This window comes from Amblyraja radiata, chromosome 4, assembly GCF_010909765.2.
Source record: "Amblyraja radiata isolate CabotCenter1 chromosome 4, sAmbRad1.1.pri, whole genome shotgun sequence".
In the NCBI taxonomy this organism is placed as follows: Eukaryota; Metazoa; Chordata; class Chondrichthyes; order Rajiformes; family Rajidae; genus Amblyraja; species Amblyraja radiata.
Genome location: NC_045959.1, coordinates 25,750,799 through 25,777,163, shown reverse-complemented (window position 1 = coordinate 25,777,163; position 26,365 = coordinate 25,750,799). Strand labels below are relative to the sequence as shown.

General features: G+C 42.5%; 1 protein-coding gene and 1 long non-coding RNA gene across 3 annotated transcripts in view; one reads left to right on the top strand and one right to left on the bottom strand.

The window, feature by feature from the left end:
• Window positions 1-26,365, bottom strand: part of mrpl13 (mitochondrial ribosomal protein L13) — a 95,246-nt gene that overhangs the window by 52,667 nt on the left and 16,214 nt on the right. For both annotated transcript variants that reach the window (XM_033019099.1, XM_033019101.1), the window contains exons 3-4: window positions 1,318-1,411; window positions 909-969 (exon numbers count right to left, since the gene is read on the bottom strand). In XM_033019099.1, the coding sequence (XP_032874990.1) occupies window positions 909-969; window positions 1,318-1,411 (155 nt within the window). The remainder of the gene's footprint in view (window positions 1-908; window positions 970-1,317; window positions 1,412-26,365) is intronic.
• On the top strand, window positions 9,286-25,760 carry LOC116971909. Its single transcript, XR_004411655.1, has 3 exons — window positions 9,286-9,299; window positions 16,322-16,324; window positions 25,692-25,760. It is a non-coding gene; the product is annotated as an uncharacterized LOC116971909 (long non-coding RNA).

Below are 26,365 nucleotides of genomic sequence, written 5' to 3'. Positions count from 1 at the left end.
AATATAGGTCAAAGACTAAGTCTAGAATCCAAGCATAAACTGCAGGTTGTCTGTCAAGAGGTTGTGCAGGTTAGACTAGCCTCGCCTAAGGAGAATGGGAGAGGATCTAATTCAAGATCCTGCGTGAAACTGACAGGGTGGTCCAGGAGGATGTTTCCTCTTGTTCAAAATCGAGAATGTTCGGAAATAAGGGTAACCTCTTTAACATAGATATGATGCAATATTTTTTTCTCTCAGGAAAGTCACAAGTCTTTGGAACTCATAATAAACAACAGGTTGAAGGGTTATTGGGACAGATGGTAATGCAGAAGTGAGGGTTACAATCAGATCGTCATGATCTTATTGAATGCAGTGCAGGCTTCTGGGGCCATGCAGCCTACTGCTTCTCCTAATTTGATGCAACATTCTACAGGTCCATTGGTAGAACTTTGAATCCAGGACTCGAGGTTGCAACACTGATGAACTGTCAGTGTTTGTTGCCATTATCATGCACAATAGACCAAAACTACTTCTGATGCTTCGATAACACACTCAGATTTACAGCCATAGTGCAACTGGTGAACCAAAATAAACAGTGCTCCAACGTCTGCTTGAACTTTGTAAGCAATTTTGTCTGAGGACTTGGGTGAACACCATGTCTTCATCACTGAGCACAAATCTGTGGCCAAAGTCGCTTCAAATGGATATTTGGCGATATTCATTGTTTTCCATATCACTTTTTCCTCTAAGTTACCATAGGTACCTAATACTGTACACGTCTACTGCATGTTTGCAAAACTCCATGAGCAAACAGGAATGTGGTGATACTCCCTCAATTTATTGTAATTACTGAAAAGGTACTCTATGGTACACTAATTTGCAACCTGCCCCCAAAACAAAATGTACTTTTGAAACATCCATGTACTTACTGCAGTGGGATCCTTCTGGTGTAGCTGGGCAGCAGTCACTTGTTTAAATCCACCCGGATAACTGAAATTAAAGTTGCATTTTACATTTTCAATGTACTGCCTTCTTGCCTTTCTATACTGAAAAGCTTGATATATTTTGATGACTTTACAAACTCAGATGTTTTATCAACATTCCTGTATTTAGCTTACTGCAATTAGATTATATCAACCGCTAATGTCCTTATTATAAAATAGACACAATGACGATTCAAAGGCTGAAGAGGAAAATGAGATAAGAGAGTTCAAGAGGTGAAGAAAGAGAGTGTATTTCACGTCTGAGGTTTGTAGGAGGAAGCCAATAGAGAACTATTTTGCCAATGTTTAAACATTTAATAAATATGGTTTAAACTACAACCTATTTGAGACTCACCCACTGTGAGAGGAGTACACCTTCTGCTCCCACTTATTTCCAGAGAATGCAATGTGCCTTGTATTTATCACCACAACATGGTCACCACAGTCACCTGCAAAGGAAATTTAAAGGGTTACTTTAATGGAAATTGGTCTTTTTATTCTGTTCACACAGAAAGGAGGATCTGGAGGCATTCAATAGACAATAGACAATAGGTGCAGGAGTAGGCCATTCGGCCCTTCGAGCCAGCACCGCCATTCAATGTGATCATGGCTGATCACCCCCAATCAGTACCCCGTTCCTGCCTTCTCCCCATATCCCCTGACTCCACTATTTTAAGAGCCCTATTCACTCTCTCTTGAAAGCATCCAGAGAACCTGCCAATCCACAGGAACTGATCCTGAATCTATAGAACATTGGAAAATTATCACCAATGCATCCACGATTTCTAGAGCCACTTCCTTAAGTACCCTGGGATGCAGACCATCAGGCCCTGGGGATTTATCCCATCAGTCTATCCAACACCATTTCCTGCCTAATGTGGATTTCCTTCAGTTCCTCTGTCACCCCAGATCCTCTGGCCACTACTATATCAGGAAGATTGTTTGTGTCCTCCTTAGTGAAGAAAGTGCCTGTTCAACTCATCTGCCATTTCCTTGTTCCCCATAATAAATTCACCTTTTTCAGTCTTCAAGGGTCCAACTTTTGTCTTAACTAATTTTTTCCTCTTCACATACCTAAAGAAGCTTTTACTATCCTGCTTTATATTCTTGGATAGCTTACCTTCGTACATCATCTTTTCTCCCCGTATTGTCTTTTTGGTTATCTTCTGTTCTTTAAACGTTACCCAATCCCCTTGCTTCCCGCTCATCTTTGCTACGTTGTACTTCTTCACTTAAAATTTTATACTGTCCCTGACGTCCCTTGTCAGCCATGGTCGTCCCTTTCTCCCCATGGAATCTTTCTTCCTCCGAGGAATGAACTGATCCTGCACCTTCTGTATTATTCCTGGAAACACCTGCCATTTTTTTTCCACTGTCACCCATGCTAGTGTATCCTTCCAGTCAACTTTAGCCAGCTCCTCCCTCATGGCCCTGTAGTCCCCTTTATTCAACTGCATTCGACAAAGATTGAAAGAAAGATGTATGTATTGGTGGTGCCAAAGATAGACAAATTAGCTCGTTGGAGCGCATACTGTTATCCCTTATATTCCTCTGCAGAAAGTTTAGCAGAACAAGACAGACAATATTGAGCTTGACACGTGAGAACATTTAATGACATTAACTATGAATTGAAAACCACAGCAATTTGCCTAGTGGCATTCTCTGGAAAAGCAGTGGTTTCCACAGTACTTGTTCTTGACCTGGGAACACCACTGCAAGGTAAACTCCTGGATTTGATAGAACTTTATTGCTTCTAAAATGTATACACCGATCAAAAGCCAAAGAAAATGAAGATTTGACATAATTTTACTGCAATCCAACCTTCAATGGCGTTTTCACATCTGCACATTTTTCTTTTAAACAGATTTGGAATGTTTTGGGAGCAATTAAAAAAATTACCTTTCAGCAGTATTGAATTTTTTTGGAGGGAAAATCTTTTCTAAATAATATCGTCTGTACTAGTGGGTTTTTTCAGTCAAAGGCAAATAGCTACTACACATATACATGCATGCTGTACTCCCACAATTTATTTATAATTTTTATTTATTTCACATTGCAAATTATTAATCGTATTTATGTGTAATTAATTCCTTAACTGATTTTCTAAATCTTCCTACAATTTTCATGCTATCAATGAAGACCAAATCTGATAAAATGCAATGTCTAAATGCAGAGTGGCTATTTGTGGATAAGATAAAGTGACATCCAAGTAAAAGCAAATCCAATCTCAACCACAAGTATTTTTTGTTGTAGCTTTAACTAATTAAGTACTTTCAATATGAAGAAAGCTACCTCTACAAAAATAGATAACGGTGACCTTGTGGCTTGCAGAGCCACTCATTTGAGATCATAGTCCAGAATGAATCGTGTTACCCTGATTATACAAGGGAAATGAACCTTCTGCTATTGAACATACTCTGTGGGTAAATCAACGGGTTTCCAACACTGACATTGTTGCTGTAATTCAAAGGTCATATTAAATTCTTCAACATCAATTTTCTCACCATGATCTCAGACGATCTGGTTGCAATGGATTTGATTTTTTTTACACACCTGAATTTCCAACACTCATGTATTTCTTGTGAATGGGGATGGCTGTTCTATTTCTTTCATCAGTTACAATTGGGTGTGCAAGTTTTGAAAACTAAAGGAATTCTCAAAGGTAAACCAATTAAAAGTTTCACACAAGTTAAAAAAGGTTGGTCTTGGAATGTTCCTGTATTCTATCCATATAAAACAAGCCATATCTTGATTCAGGTCACCAGATTTGATTTATCTGTGCCTAGCTACGAATTATAAGAAACGAGTAAGGTATCTTTTCGCACAAAACTAGGAATGTAATAATTTGCAATGGTCTAAAAAGATTACAAGTATAAATATGGTCCCTCCACGAGCGATTTGGCTTTCACTGAAATAACACATCAGGGTAGCGATTAACTGTTAGAAAGGTCTTCCTGCAAAAAGAATGTTACCAACTGGTGACTTTGGAAATTGTTCAAAAAATACTCTTGAGCATGATTAAATGAAAAATACATGGATGTGAAAATATCACAGCAGGCTGCAATACTGTAAGATGAACTCCATTTTTAATTTCCTTTGGCATTTGAAGTTCCCTTAAGTCGCTAAATAAAACAACTTTTAACAGTTTGAGCTGAACTCGAAATGGTTTTAGGAGGGTAGTTCACCATCAAAGCCTTTTCTAGTCTCATGCCCGGCAATTGTTCGGGTTGCTGCATGCTCCCAAGGAAAAACTTGCTGTTGGATATGAGGAAATTCAGCACCAAATATATTGCAGAAATTGACAGCAGAGGAAGCCTTTGGGACACCAAATTATCCATATTCATGCCGAGGCCTAATCAGTAAGTCATGAAAGCACAAGTCTGAAACTTTTTATTTTATAATCAATGCCTCCATTTATAAACCAAAGTCTCCACATATAACCCAAGTAATTTGCAATAACAATAGAGAAGGCTGAAAATAGTAGATGACAGCATTTAAGAAATAATTCATGCTTCAGGTTGATAACCTTTCATCAGAATTTGATGTAAACTATATGAAGTTTCAAACACCATATCAATCTTATGTTCAAAGACCATCACCACCCTCAATGATGGCAGAGTTCATTGTTCAAGTGGCAGAGGTCAAAACTGACATGCAAGCCAGAAGTGCTGAGTAATTATCCATAGAGTTATAGAGCAAATCAACATGGCAAAAGGCCCTTCGGCCAAACTCATTCATGACGACCAAGATGCCCCAAATAAGCTAGTTATATTTGCTTGCATTTGGCCGATGTCAGGAAATCCTTCAGAGGGGTGAACCCCCGAAAAGCACCTGGTCCTGATGGTATACCCGGTCGTGTTCTAAAAACCTGTGCGGACCAACTGGCGGGAGTTTTTACGGACATTTTCAACCTCTCACTTCTGAGGTCTGAGGTCCCTACCTGCTTTAAAAGGGCATCAATTATACCGGTGCCCAAGAAGAGTAAGGTGACATGCCTCAATGACTATCGACCAGTGGCACTAACGCCGGTGGTGATGAAGTGCTTTGAGAGGTTGATCATGGAGCAAATCAACTCCTACATCGACAAAAACCTGGACCCACTGCAGTTCGCGTACCGCCACAACAGATCAACGGTGGATGCGATCTCACTGGCCCTCTACTCCGCACTGGACCACTTGGACAACAAAAACTCATATGTCAGGCTGTTATTCATTGATTACAGCTCGGCATTTAACACAATCATCCACAATTAACACATGACAATAAACTCACTTGAACTTGAACTTGATATTCCTCTAAACCTTCCCTGCTCATGTGCCTGTCCAAATGACTTTTACATGTTGGTTTTCTCCGAGATTCTGATCATCACAGAAGCCAGTCTTCAACCAGTTCAATTCAATCCACAAGATATCAAGAAAGAACTTCAGAACTACAGAAACCAAGTCCATAGGGCCAGAAAATATCCCAGCTGTATTAGAGAAGTTTTGTGCCTTTAGCCAAGGCTACTCCAGTGCAGTTACAACACTGGCATCTACCTGACAATGTGCAAATTTGCACAGAAAATTTAGGACAAATTCACTCCAGCTAATCGTTGCTCAATCAATCTCAGACAATCACAGCCCAATCATACTTCTCAATATTTTGCCATGTCTATTATACTGCCTTCCCAATCTAGCATCATATTGCACTTGGGCTGAAGTCCATCTGCAATGTTTCTGAATATTTCATTCTTGCCTGTCATCCTGAAGTCTACAACTATCCACATCACTGCCTATAAAGATCCAGCTGGACGAGGCATCACAGGTGCACAACCTTTTATCCGGAGTTCCGGAAACAGAAAAGCTTCGAAAACCGGACATTTTTTCCAGGATGTCGTCTGCACACCAAAGCTCGCGTTTGGCGCCAAACTTGACCCGAAACGACCCACGGTCAACCCAGGTCTGTACTACTGTAGCGGCTGCCTCCTCCCCGGAGACCGGGGAGACACTTAAACATCTGTAAATCATTGCTTAAATGTTAGTCAGTTAGTTTGGAGGGCTTTTATGTGAGGGGGGGGGGGGGGGGTGAAGGGGGAAACTTTAATTCTTAGTCCCCTACCTGGTCAGTAAGGCATTGCCCGCTCCCCGCTGGTATCCCAGCGCTGCGACGCCGCTGACTCCCAACATCGCGGAGCTGGGGCTGCGGGCGTCCGGCTGGCGCTGGATTTGGAGCGCCGCGCAGCCAGGGGTAGAGTTGCCGGGGTCGGAGCTCCAACCGGCGCCGCCCGCAGCCGGACGCCCGCAGCCCCCAGCCCCCAGCCCCCAGCTCCGCGATGTTGGGAGTCGGCGGCCACAGCGCTCCGGAGCTTACTGCACGGCGACCCGGTAAGGCATTGCCCGATCCCCGCCTCTCCGACCAGGTAGGGGACTAAGAATTAAAGTTTTCCCCTTCACCCCCCCCACCACATAAAATCCCTCCAAACTAACTGACTAACATTTAAGCAATGATTTACAATGATTCCCCGCTCTCCGGGGAGGAGGCAGCCGCTCCAGACTTTTCAAGCCGCCCGCGCTACGCTAAAAATCTTCCATTCCGAAATCCGAAAAATTCCGAAATCCGAGAAGTGTCTGGTCCCAAGGCTTTCGGATAAAAGGTTGTGTACCTGTAGTTAGTTTACACTAAGAATGTTGTGGTTAGTTCTGGTCTCCACTATAGAAAGAACGTGGCTGTGCTAGAAAGAATATAAAGAGATCCTTCAGCAAGTGTCCTGGAATGCAAGGCTTTAGTTACAAAGATATATTGCAGCGGCTGAAACACACAATGCTGAGGGGTGACCCGAAAGGCATTTATAAAATGATGAGGGGCATAGATAGAGTAGATATTCACAAGTTATTTCAAAGGTTGGGGAATTTGAAACAGACGACAAGTTTAAGGTGGGAGGGGATATATTTAATGGAGATCTGAGCTACAGTGGGTATATGGAACTAGCTACCAGACGATAGACACAAAGTGCTGGAGTAACTCAGTGGGACAGGCAGCATCTCTGGAGAGAAGGAATGGGTGGCGTTTCAGGTCGAGGCCCTTCTTCCGGTCATGTTCTCAAACCTGGATGGAGTTTTGGCAGACATTTTCAACCTCTGAGGTTAGAGGTTCCCACTTGCTTTAAGAGGGCATCAATAATACCGTGCCCAAGAAGAGTTAGGTGACGTGCCTCAACACCTCTCGACCAATAGGACTAACGTCCGTGGTGATGAAGTGCTTTGAGAGGTTGGTTTTGGCGTATATCAACTCCTACCTCAACAAGAACCTCGACCCATTACACCTTGCCTACTGCCACAACAGGTCAACAGAGGATGCAATCTCATTGGCTCTCTACTCTGCACTTAGACAATAAAAACACATACGTCAGGCTGTTGTTTATAGACTACAACTCGGTGTTCAATACCATCATCCCTCCAAGCTGGTTACCAAGCTCATGGAACTGGGTCTCTGCACATCTCTCTGCAACCTCGATTACCTCATCCACAGACCAGTCTGTTAGAATTGGCAAAAACACTTCTCAATAACAATCAGTATGTGCTCAGCCCCCTGCTTTACCCACTCTATACTCATGACTGTGTAGCCGGATACAGTGCGAACTCCATCCTCAAGTTTGCCGATGAAGCCACCTTTGTTGGATGAATTACAGATAGTGATGAGTCGGAGTATAGAAGTGAGATCCACCGATTGACAAAGGGTGCCAGCACAACAACCTGGCTCTCAATGTAAGTAAGACCAAGGAACTGATTGTGGACTTTGGAAGAGGAAAGATGAGGACCCCCTAAACCGGCCTATATTGACAGGATGATGGTGGACAGTCAAAAGCTTCAAATTCCTGGGCGTGCATATTTCTGAAGGTCTTTTCTGGACCCAGCACACTGAATCAATTATAAAGAAAGCACATCAATGCTTCTACTTCCTGAGAAGATTACGGAGATTCTGTATGTCAGAGAGGTGCTCTAAAACATCCACAGGTATATAGTAGAGAACATATTTACTGGTTGCATCACGGCCTGGTTCCGCAACTTGAATGCCCAGGAGCGAAGACTGCAAAAAGTTGTGAACACTGCTCAGTACATCATGGGTTCTGACCACCCCACCATCGAAGGGATTTCAAAAAGGCAGCCAGCATCATCAGTGACCTACGCCACCCTGTAATTTGACGGAACAAGCTCTCCATTCTGAAAATATAAGTGTCCGAAAGGTTGCAAATGCGATTTATGGCGAGAGATACTGAAACCTCACTTAATATGCAAGGTGTGAAAATCTCATTTCTATTGGAAAAATTCTGTCAATAACTCCAGAAGGACTGCTAATTAGGTTAGGTAACATCCCCAGTGAGTTGGAGGAGTGGGAAAAGTTCTCAACTGCTCTGAGCAAGCCCATTAATGCTATACTACTTAATAAACATAGCATTTAGTGTGCTCAGCACAAGGCACAGGTTGGACCCAAAGGACAAAGGACATTTATTTGTCACGTACACCAATTGGTGTAGTGAAATTTGTCTTGCCATGCAGCACACAGATAAAGATAAGACACAACATTAAAGAATTGAACAATAAACATAAAAAAACATCCCCCCACAATGGTTCCCATAATGTCCAGTCCCCATCCCCATGTCCACCCATAGTCGGACCTATTGAGGCCTCTGCAGTCACCGCCGCGACGGCCTGAGGTTCCAGGCCGTGATGGTGCTCCGGCATCGGGAGAACCTTCTCAGCGGCTGGGATACCTGGAACGGCCGCTTCTTAACTGGAGACCGCGGATTCCGAAGCCAACAGGCCGCGCTCGATGGAGCTCCACCGCTGGCGATCTCGCCGAGAGATCCCAGACTCCGCGATGTTTATGGTCGGCGCCGCCGCCCACGGCTGGCCGCTCCACAGTCCCGCAGCTCCGCGATGTTTTACTCGGCGGCCTTCAGCTCCAGCGCGGCGATCCGGGCAAGGCATCGTCCGCTCCGCTCCGCGATAGCGCTCCAGCGCTGTGCCGCAGCCGAAGCCGAGGTTCTGGGCGATCCCCGACAGGAAACGCCGCTCCAGGCTGCTCGTAGTCCGCTAGGACGGGTCGACGGTGCAGCCCGGAGAAAAGCTGCCTCTCCGACCAGGTAGGAACGCTAGAAAACAGTTTCCCTCTTCCCCTCCCCCCTTCCCCCACATAAAAAGGCTAGAACTCTGAAAACAAAAAACTCAACTAACTAAAAATAAAAAAGAGAGAAAAAACGTCAAGCTGCAGGCTGGGCAGCCATACCCGTACAGGAGGGCGCCCCCCTACTGGTCAACTAGCATACATCCTTATCTGTGTCCATGACAATGAACCAACGTGATCCCATGATGCATTTTTATGGCCTCCTTACACAGAAACTCACTTAACACACTGGCACAACTCTAACATGGTGTTGATATTATTTTTACTATTGTCACGTCCACTGAGATACAGCGAAAAACATTGTTTGTTTGCTATACATACTATACACAAGTACAATCAAGTCATAAACAAGTGTAAGGAGAAAAACACCAGAATGGAGAAAAGTGTTGGAGCATTCTAAAATTACAGATAAAGTGTAGATATTTAAAAAGTACAAGGTCCACAATAAGATGTGAGCACTTTATGATCGATCAGTAGAGTTCAGTAACTTGATAACGTTTATTTCCCAAAAAGAAAACTTGGTCAATTACTTTTTTCTCCTCAAATTCAGGCAGGTGAACCTTGTGCTGCATGTTATTACTAAGTAACTTAATCGAGGCTAACTTGTATCATATTGGATGGAGTGTCACGGAGAGACTCCTAGACTTTATTTCCATTTTGCTGCATCCATGGTCTTTTTGAAGGAGACAGACTGCAGATTTTCAAATGCCAGACAAATTTATTGAAAGAGTAAAATAACATTGGCAGCAAATACAAACAATGTTGACAATTTGTAAACGACTACCGTATAAACGAAAAGAAAAATAACAAGGCACAGAAAATTATAGCAAAGAAAGAGGCCTTCAGCTAAACCCTGTCCTTGCCAGCTGAACAACTAAAGCTCGGAGTCACGCTAAAGACGTGTACTTTATCACAGTCTGAGAAGAGTGGTTAAATGGGACCGTCTCCTACACAGTGGAAGCCTAACATTTTAAAATAAAGGAAGCAGCCCTGTCAGTTGCTGAGACAGACTTGTCAAAGTTGCTTTGATGAGAAAACACAGAAAGTTGAAGTGGAGATAATTCTCAGGATTAAGAAACGGGAAGGGAAGCTCTATAAAAGACAAAGGCAAATTTGGTAGGGTTTCAAGAATTGCTTTTAACCCACGGCTTAACATTCACATACCAATGTACAGATTGGAGTGTTAGTACACGACTGTATATTTGAGCAAAAGCAACCTTTGACAATGGAAAATCAAGATTCACATCACACTTAATTTTGAAGTTATAGTTATTATCGGTTTCTTATAAAGCTATTTAAAAAAATAAATAAAGAATAAAATAAAAAAGAAAGAAAGCACACCAGACTCATCTCCAGGTGGCAGACAGATTGCGGAGCACAGCTGCCCTCAAAGTACCATAAAGTTGGCTATCTAAATTGATAGGAAATGAATGAATAGCAGAGCAATGGGAAATACTGTAATAGCATTTTGGATGGAGAAATAAGTGTAGGCAAGACTCCCATGTTGAAAAAAAACTGTGACCAGATTCACTCTGAAATAATACAGATTTACAACATAGCAAAGGAGGCTATTTAGTCCTTTGCATCTATGCTGACACTGAAAGAACTGCAGATGCTGGTTTACAAGAAAAGACACAAAGTGCTGGAGTAACTCAGCAGGTCAGGCAACATTGCTGGAGAACATAGATAGGATGGCATTTTGGGTCGGGAGCCTTCGGGACCTGAAACATCACTTATCCATGTTCTCCAGAGATGCTTCCTGATCCGCTGAGTTACTCCAGCACTCTGCATCCAAAGCTAACACCATTGTTTTGCTCTCTTCTCCACAGCCCAGTAGCATCGTTGATCATAAATCATTCTGCATTATTTCCTCAATAGATTGCAAAGAAATGATCATTTAAATGTAATTTCAACTTCAGGAAGCCCAGTTTATTTTTCTCGGTCTTCTAAACGAGTCAACCGATGAGCAGAAAGTAAATCAGGATTCTTTCATAGATTGGCGGATTAAGATGAAGATTTGTTTTTCTTGGTGTAAAGTGCTCTATCATATTTGGTGAACCATGACTAGAGAACCCAAGTTAAAACTTCAGTTTGAAAAGTTCCCATGACCGAATTCAACAGGAGGGATAAACACACATACAAAGACTTGCAGCATTATAACTACATCAACATGCAAATGCACTGTTTATTGTTACACAATAACCTGGTTGCTGAGGTTCTATAATAAGACATTGTACGTACCTACAGCAATTCTTTCACCACTGTGAGCTGTCCAAAAGTTCTGAGAAGTATGGTAAACCAAATAATCAGTGGCAAACAGTGCATAATTCATTGCATGCTCAATCTCTGGAGTAACGGAGACATTTAAAGAAAAACAGCCTGTGCTGGTTGAATTACCTGCTGCTGACTGAGAATTGAAGGAAAGGTCAGCTGTCACCTCCTCAGTAGGTTTCATTAAAGATTAGAGCCCAAGTTTTGAAGTTAACAGCAACTTGACAGTATTCACCACTCACCTCAGTAAGGAAATGAAATACCTGCAATGATCCACCCAGCAAAAAAACTAAATATTCTATGACAAGTTATTCTTCATTGTGGATTCAAAAGGTTTAATCACACAGGGGAGGCAAACTTATCGCCACCCCCAAAAATCCAAATAAAGCCGCCATCGTCACATTCCCAGACTTAGCCAGAACTGATGTACATTCTAATCTCTTAAAAATCCTCCACATATTTCTGAAAGAATCAAGAACACACAAAAAACATAAATCTAATTAACAAGTTATCAAAGACATCATAAAAAAAGCAGAGAAAGGATTTTAAAAGTATTTTTAAATAAGCAAGCTGTTATCAGGGTCTCACTGGCTAGTCACTCCAATAGAATAACAGTGGAATCAGTAGAATAACAGTTTCCTCCATATCCATAAGGCATTAACCTATGTAGTCTCTCGCTTCCTAGGCTTCATTTTGAATTCCATATCAGAGGCTAAATTACAATAGCTGGCAGATTTACTCATTTTTACATGCATAACCAGAAGTCCCAAAGGTTCACTGAGTGATGTCAATCGCTGGTAACATTGCACCATTATAATGCTTTCTGGATGAAGGTGTACACTGCCTGTCAACATCTGAAAAGAAATCCAGCAGTTTCTGGTGGCTCCCTATACTTGTAAATACATCTCAAGATCTAGTCTTCTGCTTGAAATCCTTTATTCTAGTTACAGTCTCATTGGACTATAAAAGATCCCTTTGATGGTCACTTTTCTACATTCCTTCATGAATATTAAGCACACTTAACAAAATATGCATGTCTAAGCTGGACTGTTAGATCTGTTTAGTTTCATGTTTTTTTTTTTAAGAGTTAAGAGATACAGTGGAGAAACGGGCCCTTCACGCTAACCAGCAATCTCTGTTACACCAGCACACACTCGGGACAATTTACATTTTTTACCGAAGCCAATTAACCTACATATTTTATGTCTTTGTAGTGTGCGAGGAAAGCACACAGTCACAGGAAGAATGTACAAACTCCGTACAGGCAGCACCTCTAGTCAGGATTGAACTCAGGTCTCCAGCGCTGTAAGGCAGCAACTCTACCCCTGTGCCACCGTGCTGCGGTGTGGGGCACGGGGCAAATAAGGAAATTAAGATTTGCATGCCATAGAAATAACACAGTAACCATTGGGACTTCAACTGACAACTGACAAACTAAATTGGTACTGCCAATGTTAGGTTGGATTCCTGGAATGCATAGGAGAATGATTTCTAGATCAGTATGTTTATGTCAATAAGGGGCAGGTTATTTCAGATTCAGTATAGTGCAACAAGAAATAGTTAATTAATTATCTTGATGTGAAGGGGCCGCCTGGGAAAGAGCGATCATAATACAATGCCCTCCATAATGTTTGGGACAAAGACCCATCATTTATTTATTTGCCTCTGTACTCCACAATTTAAGATTTGTAATAGGAAAAACTCACATGTAGTTATGGAGCACATTGTCAGATTTTAATAAAGGCCATTTTTATACATTTTGGTTTCACCATGTAGAAATTACAGCTGTGTTTATACATAGTCCCCCGTGCAGGTGTAGGGCATTCGGCCCTCCGAAGGAGCACCGCCATTCAATATGATCATGGCTGATCATCCAAAATCTGAAAAAGGTTCCTGCACACCTTTGGAATGTGGAAGGAAACAAGAGCACCCGGAGAAAACCCATGCGATCAAAGGGAAAAGGAGCAAACTCCATACAAACAGCACCCATATTCAGGATCAATTCCGGGTCTCTGGCACTTTTAGGCAGCAAATTTATGGCCAATGTACTGCCCCATAATTCCCCAGTCTTGAACTGAATTAAAACATACAGTAGCTGTAAAGGGGGACATGGCGTCACTTCGAGATTAAAGACTGAAAATGGATTGTTTCTTTTTTTTTTTAAGTAACCAAAGTTATCAACGTATAATTTTTTGTGTGTTGGAAAACAAAATATAGTGGCGCAGAATTGCTGCCTCACACGCCAGGGATCTGTGTTCGATCCTGTCCTCAGGCACTGTCTGTGTTGAATTTGCACATTCTCCCTGCAAGCATGTGGGTTTCCTCCCACGTCCCAAAGACGCATTGACTTTGTAGGTTAACATGTCTCTGTAAAATTGCCCCTAATGTGTAGGCAGTGGGTAAGGAAAGTGGGATAACAGAACTTGTGTGCATGGGTGGTAGACAAAAAAGCTGGAGAAACTCAGCGGGTGAGGCAGTATCTATGGAGCGAAGGAATGGAGCGACGTTTCGGGTCGAGACCCTTCTTCAGACTGATGTCGGGGGGTGGGGGGGGGGGGGAGGGGGGGGAGAAAGGAAGAGACGGAGACAGTAGGCTGTGGGAGAGCTGTGAATGGGAGGGGAAGGAGGCAGAAAGCAAGGACTACCTGAAATTGGAGAAGCCAATGTTCATACCGCTGGGGTGTAAACTACCCAAGCGAAATATGAGGTGCTGTTACTCCAATTTGCGGTGGGCCTCACTCTGGCCATGGAGGAGGCCCAGGACAGAAAGGTCAGATTCGGAATGGGAGGGGGAGTTGAAGTGCTGAGCCACTGGGAGATCAGGTTGGTTATTGCGAACCGAGTGGAGGTGTTGTGCGAAGCGATCGCCAAGCCTGCGCTTGGTCTCACTGAAGGTACACAAAAATGCTGGAGAAACTCAGCGGGTGCAGCAGCATCTATGGAGCGAAGGAAATAGGCGACGTTTCGGGCCGAAACCCTTCTTCAGACTGAAGAAGGGTTTCGGCCCGAAACGTCGCCTATTTCCTTCGCTCCATAGAGTTTTGTGTATCTTCGATCTTCCAGCATCTGCAGTTCCTTCTTGAACACTTGGTCTCACCGAGGTTGATCATACGCTGAATAATCCAACCACATTTTTGTTTGGAAGTGGAAAGAAATAATAGAAATTGCATTCATTGCAATGTGTAAAAAGTGTTGAAATACTGTATTATAATTTTGCTGCATGTCATTGTGGTATATATCATGTCTTGATTGGTGAATATGTTTAGTTTGTGACTTTATTTGAAGCAGAAATAATATGTGAATGCTTCATTGAGCATAATTCCGATTGGTAACTACGCACTTCGTCCGAGCACATTATCGCACGCGTCATGCAAGCTGTGTTAAATGACCACCTAAACTGTCATTTGGCAACCTAAAAGCTGCCTATGTTGCCCGGCTGACAACAGAGAGAAAAAAAGTTAAGTGAGAGCTCTGATCGGGAACATTTTTCCTGCGTATACCCTGACCAATCCTCTAGGAATTTTATATGTTTCTATAAGATACCCTCTCATCCTTCGAATTCCAGATTGGTCCAAATGGCTTGTTTCTGTGCCGTATTACATGTGAACCTTGTTTGCCACCCGTCTTTGAACTGTCAGCAGATTTTGCTGACAATGCAAATATCAACATCTGTCCAAAGTAGCTCCAGATGCTCAGAAAGTTAAGTGACTTCATTCAATTAATACTGATGCATTGTTGGACTATTAATTACAGTCGACAAACATATATGTAAAGATAGACTTTATAGGTTAAAACTTCAATGTTACAATTATTAATTTCATCTTCCAGATGAAGAGAAATGTTTTTGCTGGCCTGCTGTTTTTGAAGTTTCATATGGAACATGGCAGGTGCTGATGGATATAAAAAAGTCGCCTGGCCACGTGCAACACACAATGCATCCCATTGACCTGTCTGTCAAGTGCACTTAATTAATCAAATACACTGTGGAGGCTTGACAGCAAACGTTATGCTCAAACATTATGCCTGAGGAGATATTTTTAAAAATTGGAAAATTGGTTTGCCTTTAAAATAATAGCTTACAAAATCATTCCTAAAATTCTTCCACTTCATTTGGAGGTCAGAGGATAACAAAAAGGAAAGAGAAAATGTCCGTCTCCTGCTTTTAAAATGTTTGCGCCACATTCCACGACCCAGGCCCAGGAATCCACAAATGTTGGGTTAAAACGTACAGCACAATGCCGGAATCACTCAATCTCCACCCACTGAAGGAAGTACAGAGCTTCAGGTGTTGATCTCACCCCAGCACAGCTGAGATTGATCTCTGGCACTTGGGAGATTATGGCTGCAGCCCTGGACACTGCTCACATACAGGATGATGCACTGGGATATCTGCTTGTTGCCAGTGCAAGTATACTTTTGTAGTAGAGTCATAGCGCTGGCATCTCAAATTCATAGTCACTGAGTCACAGAGAGATACAACATCGTGTTAGCATTCATAGCAAAAGGATTTGAGTATAGGAGCAGGGAAGTTCTACTGCAGTTGTACAGGGTCTTGGTGAGACCACACCTGGAGTATTGCGTACAGTTTTGGTCTCCTAATCTGAGGAAAGACCTTCTTGCCATAGAGGGAGTACAGAGAAGATTCACCAGACTGATTCCTGGGATGTCAGGACTTTCATATGAAGAAAGACTGGATAGACTCGGCTTGTACTCGCTAGAATTCAGAAGATTGAGGGGGGATCTTATAAAAACTTACAAAATTCTTAAGGGGTTGGACAGGCTAGATGCAGGAAGATTGTTCCCGATGTTGGGGAAGTCCAGAACAAGGTGTCACAGTTTAAGGATAAGGGGGAAGTCTTTTAGGACCGAGATGAGTAAAACATTTTTCACACAGAGTGGTGAATCTCTGGAATTCTCTGCCACAGAAGGTAGTTGAGGCCATTTCATTGGCTATATTTAAGCAGGAGTTAGATGTGGCCCTTGTGGCTAAAGGGATCAGGGGGAATGGAGAGAAGGCAGGTACAGGATACTGAATTGGATGATCAGCCATGATCATATTGAATGCAGGTGCAGGTTTGAAGGGCCAAATGGCCTACTCCTGCACCTATTTTCTATGTTTCTATGTTAAAGAGAGATACAGCATAGACCTACAGAGAGATACAGCACAGAGTTACAGAGTTATAGCATAGTGTATAAAAGAGATACAGAGATACAGAGCGAAAGAGCATTGAGTTACAGAGAAATGCAGCATAGAGTTACAGAGATAGAGCATACAATTACAAAGGTAGAGCACAGAGTTACAGAGAGATAGATACAGCATGGAAATAGGCCCTTTGACCTACCGAATCCGTATCAATTTTTGATGCCAGAGTGCCAATATCTTATTTTCAAAACTAAATGAACAACTTTCCTCTTCTCACCAGCACGCGAGAATGGTTTCCACTCCCACCCCCATACCGAGATCCGGTTTCAGCATATCTATCCAATCATCAACTTCAAAGCCAAGCAACGCTTCAAGACTGGAAAGAACTCCCTTCCTTTTGTCTTGGCAGCAAGCAGAGTGATTGCAGACATAAGAACACAGGACAACTTCTGCCATAATAAACACGGAGATGGAACATCTGTGGTACATATGCCATTTAGGACAGCAATGTTTCAGGTTTATCCACAAACTCAGGATATTAATAGACCACCCAGTCAAACCAGTTTTCGCTTCTCACCTCCCAAATATGCTCCTCCATTGCTTTTTATTTGCAGTCTTGCCACTTTCCCAGGATTGAATTCCCTGTTGGTAAGTGCACAGCTACCTAACTGTGTCTATTGACATTCTCCAACAAGGTTCCCATTCCCACCTCCTTGAGCAGCAATGCCTCGTGCTTTATTCTTCTCCCACCCAAATCTTTCCACCAAACCGCCTGCAAAGCTTGCAAACCACGTCCCCATCCTGCTCGCTACAGCTACCGCTGCACTGCAGATTCAAGAGAGTTTATTGTCATGTGGCCCAGATAGGACAATGAAATTCTTGCTTTGCTTCAGCACAACAGAATATAGTAGGCATGAATACAGAACAGATCAGTGTGTCCATATACCATTATATAAATATATACACACATGAATAAATAAAACAGATAAAGTGCAAATAAACAGATAATGGGCTATTAATGTTCAGAGTTTTGTTTGAGTTGAGTTCAATAGCCTGATGGCTGTGGGAAAGAAGCTGTTTCTGAACCTGGACGTTGCAGACTTCAGGCTCCTGTACCTTCTACCTGAAGGTAGCAGGAGGATGAGTGTGTGGCCAGGATGGTGTGGGTCCTTGATGATGCTGTCAGCATTTTTGAGGCAGCGACTGCGATAGATCCCCTCGATGGTAGGGAGGTCAGAGCCGATGATGGACTGGGCAGTGTTTACTACTTTTTGTAGTCTTTTCCGCTCCCGGGCGCTCAAGTTGCCAAACCAAGCCACGATGCAACCGGTCAGCATGCTCTCTACTGTGCACCTGTAGAAGATAGAGAGAGTCCTCCTTGACAAACAGACTCTCCGTAATCTTCTCAGGAAGTAGAGGCGCTGATGTGCTTTCTTTATGATTGCATCAGTGTTCTCGAACCAGGAGGCAGAGGTGAAATTCTGTCAGAATAATCACCGTCACACTCCTCATTCCTCGTCTGCATTTTTTGCCTTGTAATCACTGAAGTTTAGAAGGTCAAGTCATCTCATTGAAACAAACAAGACTCAGAGTATAGACTCTGAGACTTCTTCTCAGGTTGGAGAGTCAAGAATTAGGAAAGCAGGGCACAGGATCAAGGTTCAACTATTTAGGATTGAACTGATAAGAAATTGATTTACCAGTTGGGCATGGACATTTTGGAATTGCCCTTTCTAAATGTTTTGTGGATGTTTAGTTCTCCCAATGTTCAAGATCTGGTCACATTTTGGGGCCCTAAGGAAATGGGAGTAGGGCAGGTAAGTGAAGCAGAGATATGGGACTGGTCACTATCTTATTGAATGCAGAGCACATGGGAGCAGCCAAAGAGTTAAATAGTCTGAAGAAGGGGCTCAACCCGAAAGGTCACCCATTCCTTCTCTCCAGATGCTGCCTGCACTGCTGAGTTACTCCAGCTTTTTGTGTCGATCTTCAGTTTACTTCTATTCTTGTTCTCCTGTTTAAGTTCTAAACAAGGTTGTTCCACTGTGGGCCTTTGATTGCGTGCTATTTACTAGAAGTTTCATCACACATCATAGAGTAACGTGTCTTACTCCTTACCGAGACCTCAATACTTCAGGACCTATTTCACCACATGTGCAAACTCCCGTTGGACTCCTCTGATTTCTCCTTTGATATTTCCCTCTTTTCCTGTCTACAAGTAATTCCCATTGCACAGTATCGACCCCACTGTGTCCACAGACCTCGATTTGCCTTTATGTTCCTACCTCCTTGACAAGTCCATCCCATTTCCTTCTCACTTTTGGCATCCAAAGACATCCTCCATGTGGAAAAGCATTACATCTTCACCTCAACTCGATGTCACAGCCACCAATTCCCCCCCCCCCCCCTCCAAACCACATGGTGCCCATCGACATTCAAGGCAGCTTCATCATTGCCGTGCCTCCCAATCTCTAACCACTTCACCATTCACTATTCCCTAATCGCTTTCATGCTTAGACCTGGAACAAACCTTAACCCAACTGCCATAATGACACTTTCAATCTGCCAATTGTGTCAGTTTGGCTCTGCTGTGTCACGTCTGAGCCAGCAGCTTTCTCACTTTTCTCAATCACTTGAAAGCATCAGCACAGTGAAAGAGAGAAAGGCTTGCATATTTTCTTTGGATGTCAAAAATACCTTACAGCCCATTTTGGAGCGGACACTGCTTCAGGAAACACAGAAGCCAACTTATAGCAAGCTCCCACAAACAGTAACGTGATGAAGACCAGATAATTTTTTTGAACTGAACAATATATTTTCGCCACCATAAATGGTGGGCTCTCTTGTTCTTCTTTACAAAGAAGACAACACAGTTTACATCCTCTTGACAGCAGGTGGGGCTTCCGTTTAACATTCACCACAAATGTGTTTTTGTGGCCATTGGAACCAGAGATAAAACACTAGCTTAACAAATGCCCATCTCAGTTCTCGAGTGAAAGTTTAATAAAAATTTGAGGCTAAGAAAAAGAACACAAAGGAAATTGAAGGCTATAATAAGGAATTCCTGATTCCCATTGATATGGTTCAATTGCCAAACAAGGAGGCAGGTAACCTGTCACCAAAGTGCCAATGCCACTGTAATGCAACTTTATATTTTGGCATATATCAAACGAAAATTAAATCAAAGGATCAACAGTCAAGAGTGTTTTATTGTCATATGTCTGGAAACAGAACAATAAAATACTTGAATTGTAGGAATTTATCGTGTAGAAGGTAATCAGTCAGGCAATCTTATTGATGCAGCCAAAAGACGCGGCAGCCTATGCACTCTCCTGGCTTAGCTTTCATGGTTATAGGATATCAAGTGCTCATTCATGGGAAATGAGACTTTATGAATAAGGATGATTTAAACAAAGAAACATTCTGAAGATAATTCAACACATTAATGATCGATGTTACTTTACAAATGATTTTGACATTCAATTCAACAATTGTGTTAAAGAGTGCAAAAATGTAAACATTTCAGTTTTATTTTTGCAAGATGCTGCTCTGCTCATTGCACTCTAAGTACATCAGCGCATACTTCATTTAAAACAAATTGTGTTAGGAATGCTGCTGCACATTTTCACAAATTAAAAAGTTTTGATTTGATAAGAGTAGGAAGGAACTGCAGATGCTGGTTTATACCGAAGATAGACACTAAAAGCTGGAGTAACTCAGCGGGACAGGCAGCATTTTCCTGGAGAGAAGGAATGGGTGACGTTTTGGGTCGAGAAGGGTCTCGACCCGAAACATCACACATTCCTTCATTCAGAGATGAAGGAATCCCTGCCTGTCCCGCTGAGTTAAGGGGCTGTCCCACTGCGGCGACCTAATCTGCGAGTTTAGAAGAGTTTGCCCTTGACTCAAACTCACAGCAAGGTCGACACGTGGTCCTAGGAGGTCCTATGAGGTCACTGGAACTCTCCTTCATGCTCGAGGGAAGTTCCCGCATACTCGTGGCCTCAGCTCGGCTGCGGAAAATTTTTCAGCATGCTGAAAAATTTTCCGCAAGTAAAAATTGGTCGGCATGGTTCTTTTGAACTCGTAGTGCAGTGGAGTGGGGTCAGTATGTAGTTACAGGCAGTCGAGAGCAGCAGAAGGCAATCTTCTTCGCTGACCGGGCATTTTAATTGGCTCATTGGAGTTTTCAGGACCAAGGAAAACCGACCGGTAAGTAAAATGCCTGCTAAACTTTATTAAAGTTGTCTGGCTTCTTAAAAGTGTCTCCACTCCTTCTCCCTTTCCGTCTCCCCTCCCCCCCCCCCCCTCCGCGCTCTCTAAAGGACTTACCGTATATTGTGCAGCCGTCTTTTACCTTTCTGTTCTTCGCGTGTGTGAATTTCAGACAGCACTCCCCTGCTTTTGTGTGCGTGTGTGTGCGCATGTGTGCGCGCGTGTGTGTGTGCGCGTGTGCGTTCGCACGCGTGCGCAGACGGTCGATCCTGCTCGCGGTTTCAACGCTGATGGTCGATCCAGCTCTAGGTTTTTCAGGCGAGTGCCCTTGAGCTTGAAGGTCGAAGACAGTCACTGAAAGGTCGCGTCAGTGGGACAGGTCCTTTACTCCAGCATTTTGTGCCTATCTTCGATTCGACATGTTAATAGAAGACTGACTGTACCAGTGCTTTTTTGTTGACATAAAGGTAGCAGCACACGGTCACATGGCCAAGAAACAAAGTAATGATGTTTAAGTTCGTGGAGGTGCCAGAATACCATACCAGCGTTTACTGTCACAGAAAAAAAAGCACTTCATAGAACAATATCTTAGTCTTAATCATACTTTATTAGCCAAGTATGTTTTGCAACATACGAAGAATTTGCTTTGCCTTACAGTCATACTAATAAAAAGCAACAGAACACACCAAATACATTTTAACATAAACATCAACCACAGTGACTCTTCCACATTCCTCACTGTGATGGAAGGCATAACAAAGTTCAATCTCTTCCCATCTTGAAGAAAACAGAAACAGGCTCTTCGGTCTACGATTTCAGCCTATGATGCCAAATTAAACCAATGGTAACTGCCTGCGCTTGATCTATTCATGTGCCTTTTAAATACATCTTAAATGATGTTTCCACCACCTCCGTTGCCAGCACATTCCAGCATCTACCACTCCTTGTGTAAAACACTTTGCTAACCGCCTATAAGCTTTCCCCTCCCCTTCCTTAAACTTATGCCCTCTAGCATTTGACATTTCCACCCTGGGAAAAAAAACTAAGTACACTATCTTTGCCTCTCATAATTTTGTGCACTATTATCAGGTTACTCCTCAGCCTCCGACGGGCCAGAGAAAACTAGCCCAAGTTTGTTCAACCTCTCATGTAGCTGACAAAATAACAATGATATCCAGCTCATGAGATTTATTCCTGTTTGTGACAATATTATTAATTTTTATCAATGCAATGCTTCTGTTAATTAAATAAGATAGTTTGGCAAAAATGTACAGGTTTCAATTTAGATATTTCTATTCCACTTTCACAGTGCAATTTGCGTCAAATAGAATGCCACACTCACAATTTCGGATAAGCTGAAAATATCAGATGGGAGGTGCAGCAAACAGCGAGTATAATATTAATTGCCTGCAACAGTATGGAAAGGATAAAGGAATAGGCAGACTGCGACAGATGGAATTTAATAGAGTAGTTTACTCTGGCAGAAGGGATTAGGAAAGGAATTGCAAACTTTATGGCACTGCTCTAAAGAATGTACAGGAAAAGAGGGATCCACTGTCTCAGAGCTTTGAAAGTGGCAAACAATATCGAATGAAACAAAACACATGGGTTCTTGGGCTTTGTATATTGAGGTATTGATTATAAAAGCAGAGACGTTTCTAAAGTTACAGTTTCTCAACAAGAGCACAACTAGTGCTGGTCACCACACTTTAGAAGGATGCACAAGTCCTTGAGAAAGTGTAGAGATTTACCACAATGGTTCCAGGGATGAGGGATTTTACCTACAAGATCAATTGGTAAAACTCAGGTTGTCGTCCTTGAAGAAAAGAAAAAAGATCTTATCACAATATACATAGTGAGCAAATATTATAAAGTTAGGTATTGCGAATATTACAGAAGCTGGAATTTACAAAGTTAAGAGCATTTCCAAAACATTAACGGAACTGATGAGGTAGGAGAGAAACTACCACTACAGGAGACAAAAGAGGCTGCAGATAATGTCTCTTGAGCAAAAAATAAACTGCTGGAGGAACTCGGTGGGTCAGGTAGCGTTAGTGGAGAGGACTGAACAATAGATGTTCCCGGTTGGGACCCTTCTTCAGACTGAAGATCTACTAGTATTGGCTGAGGATCAGCGGGGAAAGTCTAAAAATAAGGGCATTCTGGAGTGAAGTTATGAAACATATCGACGTGCAGATTGGAAGAAATTTGGAACGTTCTTCCAGAGTAGCAATTAATATCAGATCAATTGTGAATTTTAAATGTCACGAGCTGAAGTGTTTTTGTATCAATTACACAAGCAACTAAATGATATGCAGAAAATGTGGGTAAAGATGTTAGATCATGGATCAATCTTGATCTAAGAATAAGTTGACAGACAACCCTGTGTGTGAGTTTTGATTTCAACAAAGTGAACATAGTCCTTAGAAAGCTCCAGACCCAAAACATCATCTATCCATTTCCTCCAAAGATGCTGCCTGACCCGCTGACTTACTCCATCCAGCACTGTGTCCTTTTAAAGCAGCTTGCATGTTTGAACGTGTGTTATAAATACTGCTCACTGTCACATGAAAACATTGATGTGTCCACCTTGGGGGAGCCATTCAATGGCGAGGGCATTATTCTTGGATTGTAAAGTTTTCACAGCAAATAATTTTGGCAATGCTATTTTTTTAAACATTCGACAGGAAGCCAGAGGGAGTTGCCCTCACACTCCCACCTGGTCAAATCAAGTGAATGACTCTAGATCACCGCTTATCAGCTTGCAGCCACAGTATTGTATTTCATAGAAGGAGATGCTCAAAAATTAATGCAAATGTCTGAAATTCCTTCTGAGAACATAGAATCTTTGTTCAAGTGGAAACAAAATTCTATTCAGAAATGTTTAGCAACATCAATCATACTGAATGACATCGGGGAAACTTTAATAAATGGCATCCCACAGACCTTCAGATTCAGTAAGTATCACCATGTGTTGACAATCTCCCAATTAGATTCAAATATATCTGAAAGAAACCCAAGAGACTTAGAGGTAATCAGATAACTGACACATCTAAGTATTCTCCCAACACTGAGACCCAGACAGGGATAGCTATTTCACGAAAGAAAATACTGGGCAAGTTCATGTTGCGAGGTAAAGAAATATAATCCTCCACTGCCAGATGTTTTAACAGCGCATTTGCGCTATCTACTGACAGCAGATGAGCATTGCTCAAGCATTCATTTTCCTCATTAAAAATACATAACTCATAGCTATAAGATGAGAGGGGCAAAGTTTAAAGGAGATGTTCCGGACAAATGTTTTCTTTTAAACACAGAAGGTGGTGGGTCTGAAACTCCTGGGATGGTGGTGGATACAGATACAAAAGTGGGTTTTAAGAGGCTTTTAGATAAACACTTGGATATGAAGGGAATGCAAAGATATGGATCTTGTTTGCAATCAGAGGAGATTAGTTTATCTTGACATTATGTTTGGCACAAACATTGTGGGACAAAGTGCCTGTTCCTGTGCTGTACTTTTCTATGTAACTCTCGATGACTTCAGAATCAATCTTGGCCTGCACTGAACTAATCTCCGTAGCTTAACTCTGTTTTATTCTCCCCTTATCCAGTTCCTTCCCACTGATGTCTGGGATACTTTATTTGCTTTGCACCACTTTAAGCACTTCCTTCGACCCACTGCCTCATCTTTACCATGAATGTCCAGTCCCTTTACACTTCCATTGTGAAGGCCTCAGAGCCTTCTGTTTCTTCCCTGAACAGAGACCTGACTAGCTCCCCTCCACCTGGCAAAACCTGTTCTTACTCTCAATAATTTTTGTTTTGATTCCTTCCATTTACTTCAAATCAAAATGTAACCATGAGCACTTCAATGGGCCCCAGCAATAATAATAATAATAATAAATTTTATTTAATGGGCGCCTTTCAGACATCTCAAGGACACCTTACATAGTAATCGGAATAACATATAATCGGAATATAACAAGTAATAAAGACATCACAGAGACACAAATTAAAAACAGAATTCAATCCAAAGGGGATTGCTCCTCCCAGCAATCCCTGTGTTGAACACACTGTTCCAAATACACCCTGGCACCACTCCCCTAGCTCTCGTTCCCCTACATCAATGGCTGCAGCGGGGCTGCACCCATCAACTTCCCCAGGAACCTCCACTTGTCCTCAGATTCATTTGGATCATCGCTGAAAAAACTCTGATTTTTAGCAACCACTTTCTGTTATTTGCACTACCAGTTTATTTATTCATGTGTGTATATATTTATATCATGGTATATGGACACATTTATCTGTTTTGTAGTAAATGCCTACTATTTTCTGTGTGCTTAAGCAAAGCAAGAATTTCATTGTCCTATACAGGGACACATGACAATAAACTCACTTGAACTTGAACTTGACACCTATTTAACCTTTCTTGATCTCCAGGTATCCATCTCAGGAGAAGGGCTATCCACAGATATATACCACAAAGCCTTTGACACCCACAACTATCAAGACAGCACCTCCTCCCACACCATGTCTTCACCATCCCGTTTTCTCAGTTTCTCCATTCCTCCACCTCTGCTCTCAAGATGAGGTTTTCCACACGAGGACAAATGAGATGTCTTCTTTCTTCATGAAAGGTGGTTCTCCCTCAGCCCCCCCACCCCTACCCCATTCCCCACACACACAGCTGTGGATGGAGATCTCACCCACGTCTCTTCCATTCCCCACAGTTTCACTCTCTCCCCTGCTCTCCCCAGACAGAACAGGATAGAGCTCCCCTGTTTCTTAACTTTCACCCAGCCAGCCTCGGCATTCAACACAACATTCTCCAACATTTCTGCTAGCTTCAATGCAATCACACCATCAGTCACATTTTCCCTTCGTTACAACACGATAGAACTTTATTTATCCCAGGAGGGAAATTGATCTGCCAACAGTCATTAAACACATGATACATGAAACAGGAAATTAAAGTGACGAGTGGAAAGGATTGGGGATGTGCAAAGTTTGGGGAGGGAGGGAGGGGAGTCAGTCTCCCCACGAGCGAAGGGGGAGGAGTTGTACAGTTTGATAGCCAGAGGGAAAAAGATCTCCTGTGGTGTTCTGTACTGCATCTTGGTGGAACCAGTCTGTTGCTGAGGGTACTCCTCAGGTTGACCAGTGTGTCATCGAGGGGGTCAGCTGTATTGTCCAAGATGCTCCGTAGTTATAAGGTCATAAAGAATAGTATAGAATTAGGCCATTCAATCTATCAAGTCTACTCCGCATTCAATCATGGTTGATCTATCTCTTCCTCCTAACCCCATTCTCCTGCCTTCTCCCCATAACCTCTGACACCTGTACTAATCAAGAATCTATCTATCTCTGCTGTAAAAATATCCACTGACATGGCCTCTACAGCCTTCTGTGGCAAAGAATTCCACAGATTTACCACCCTCTGACTAAAGAAATTTCTCCTCATCTTCCTAACAGAATGTCCTTTAATTCTGAGGCCATTCTAGACTCTCCCACTAATGGAAACAACCTCGCCACATCCACTCCACCCAAGCCTTCCTCTATTCTGTATGTTTCAATGAGGTCCCCCTCATTCTTTTAAGATTCCATTCCAGCG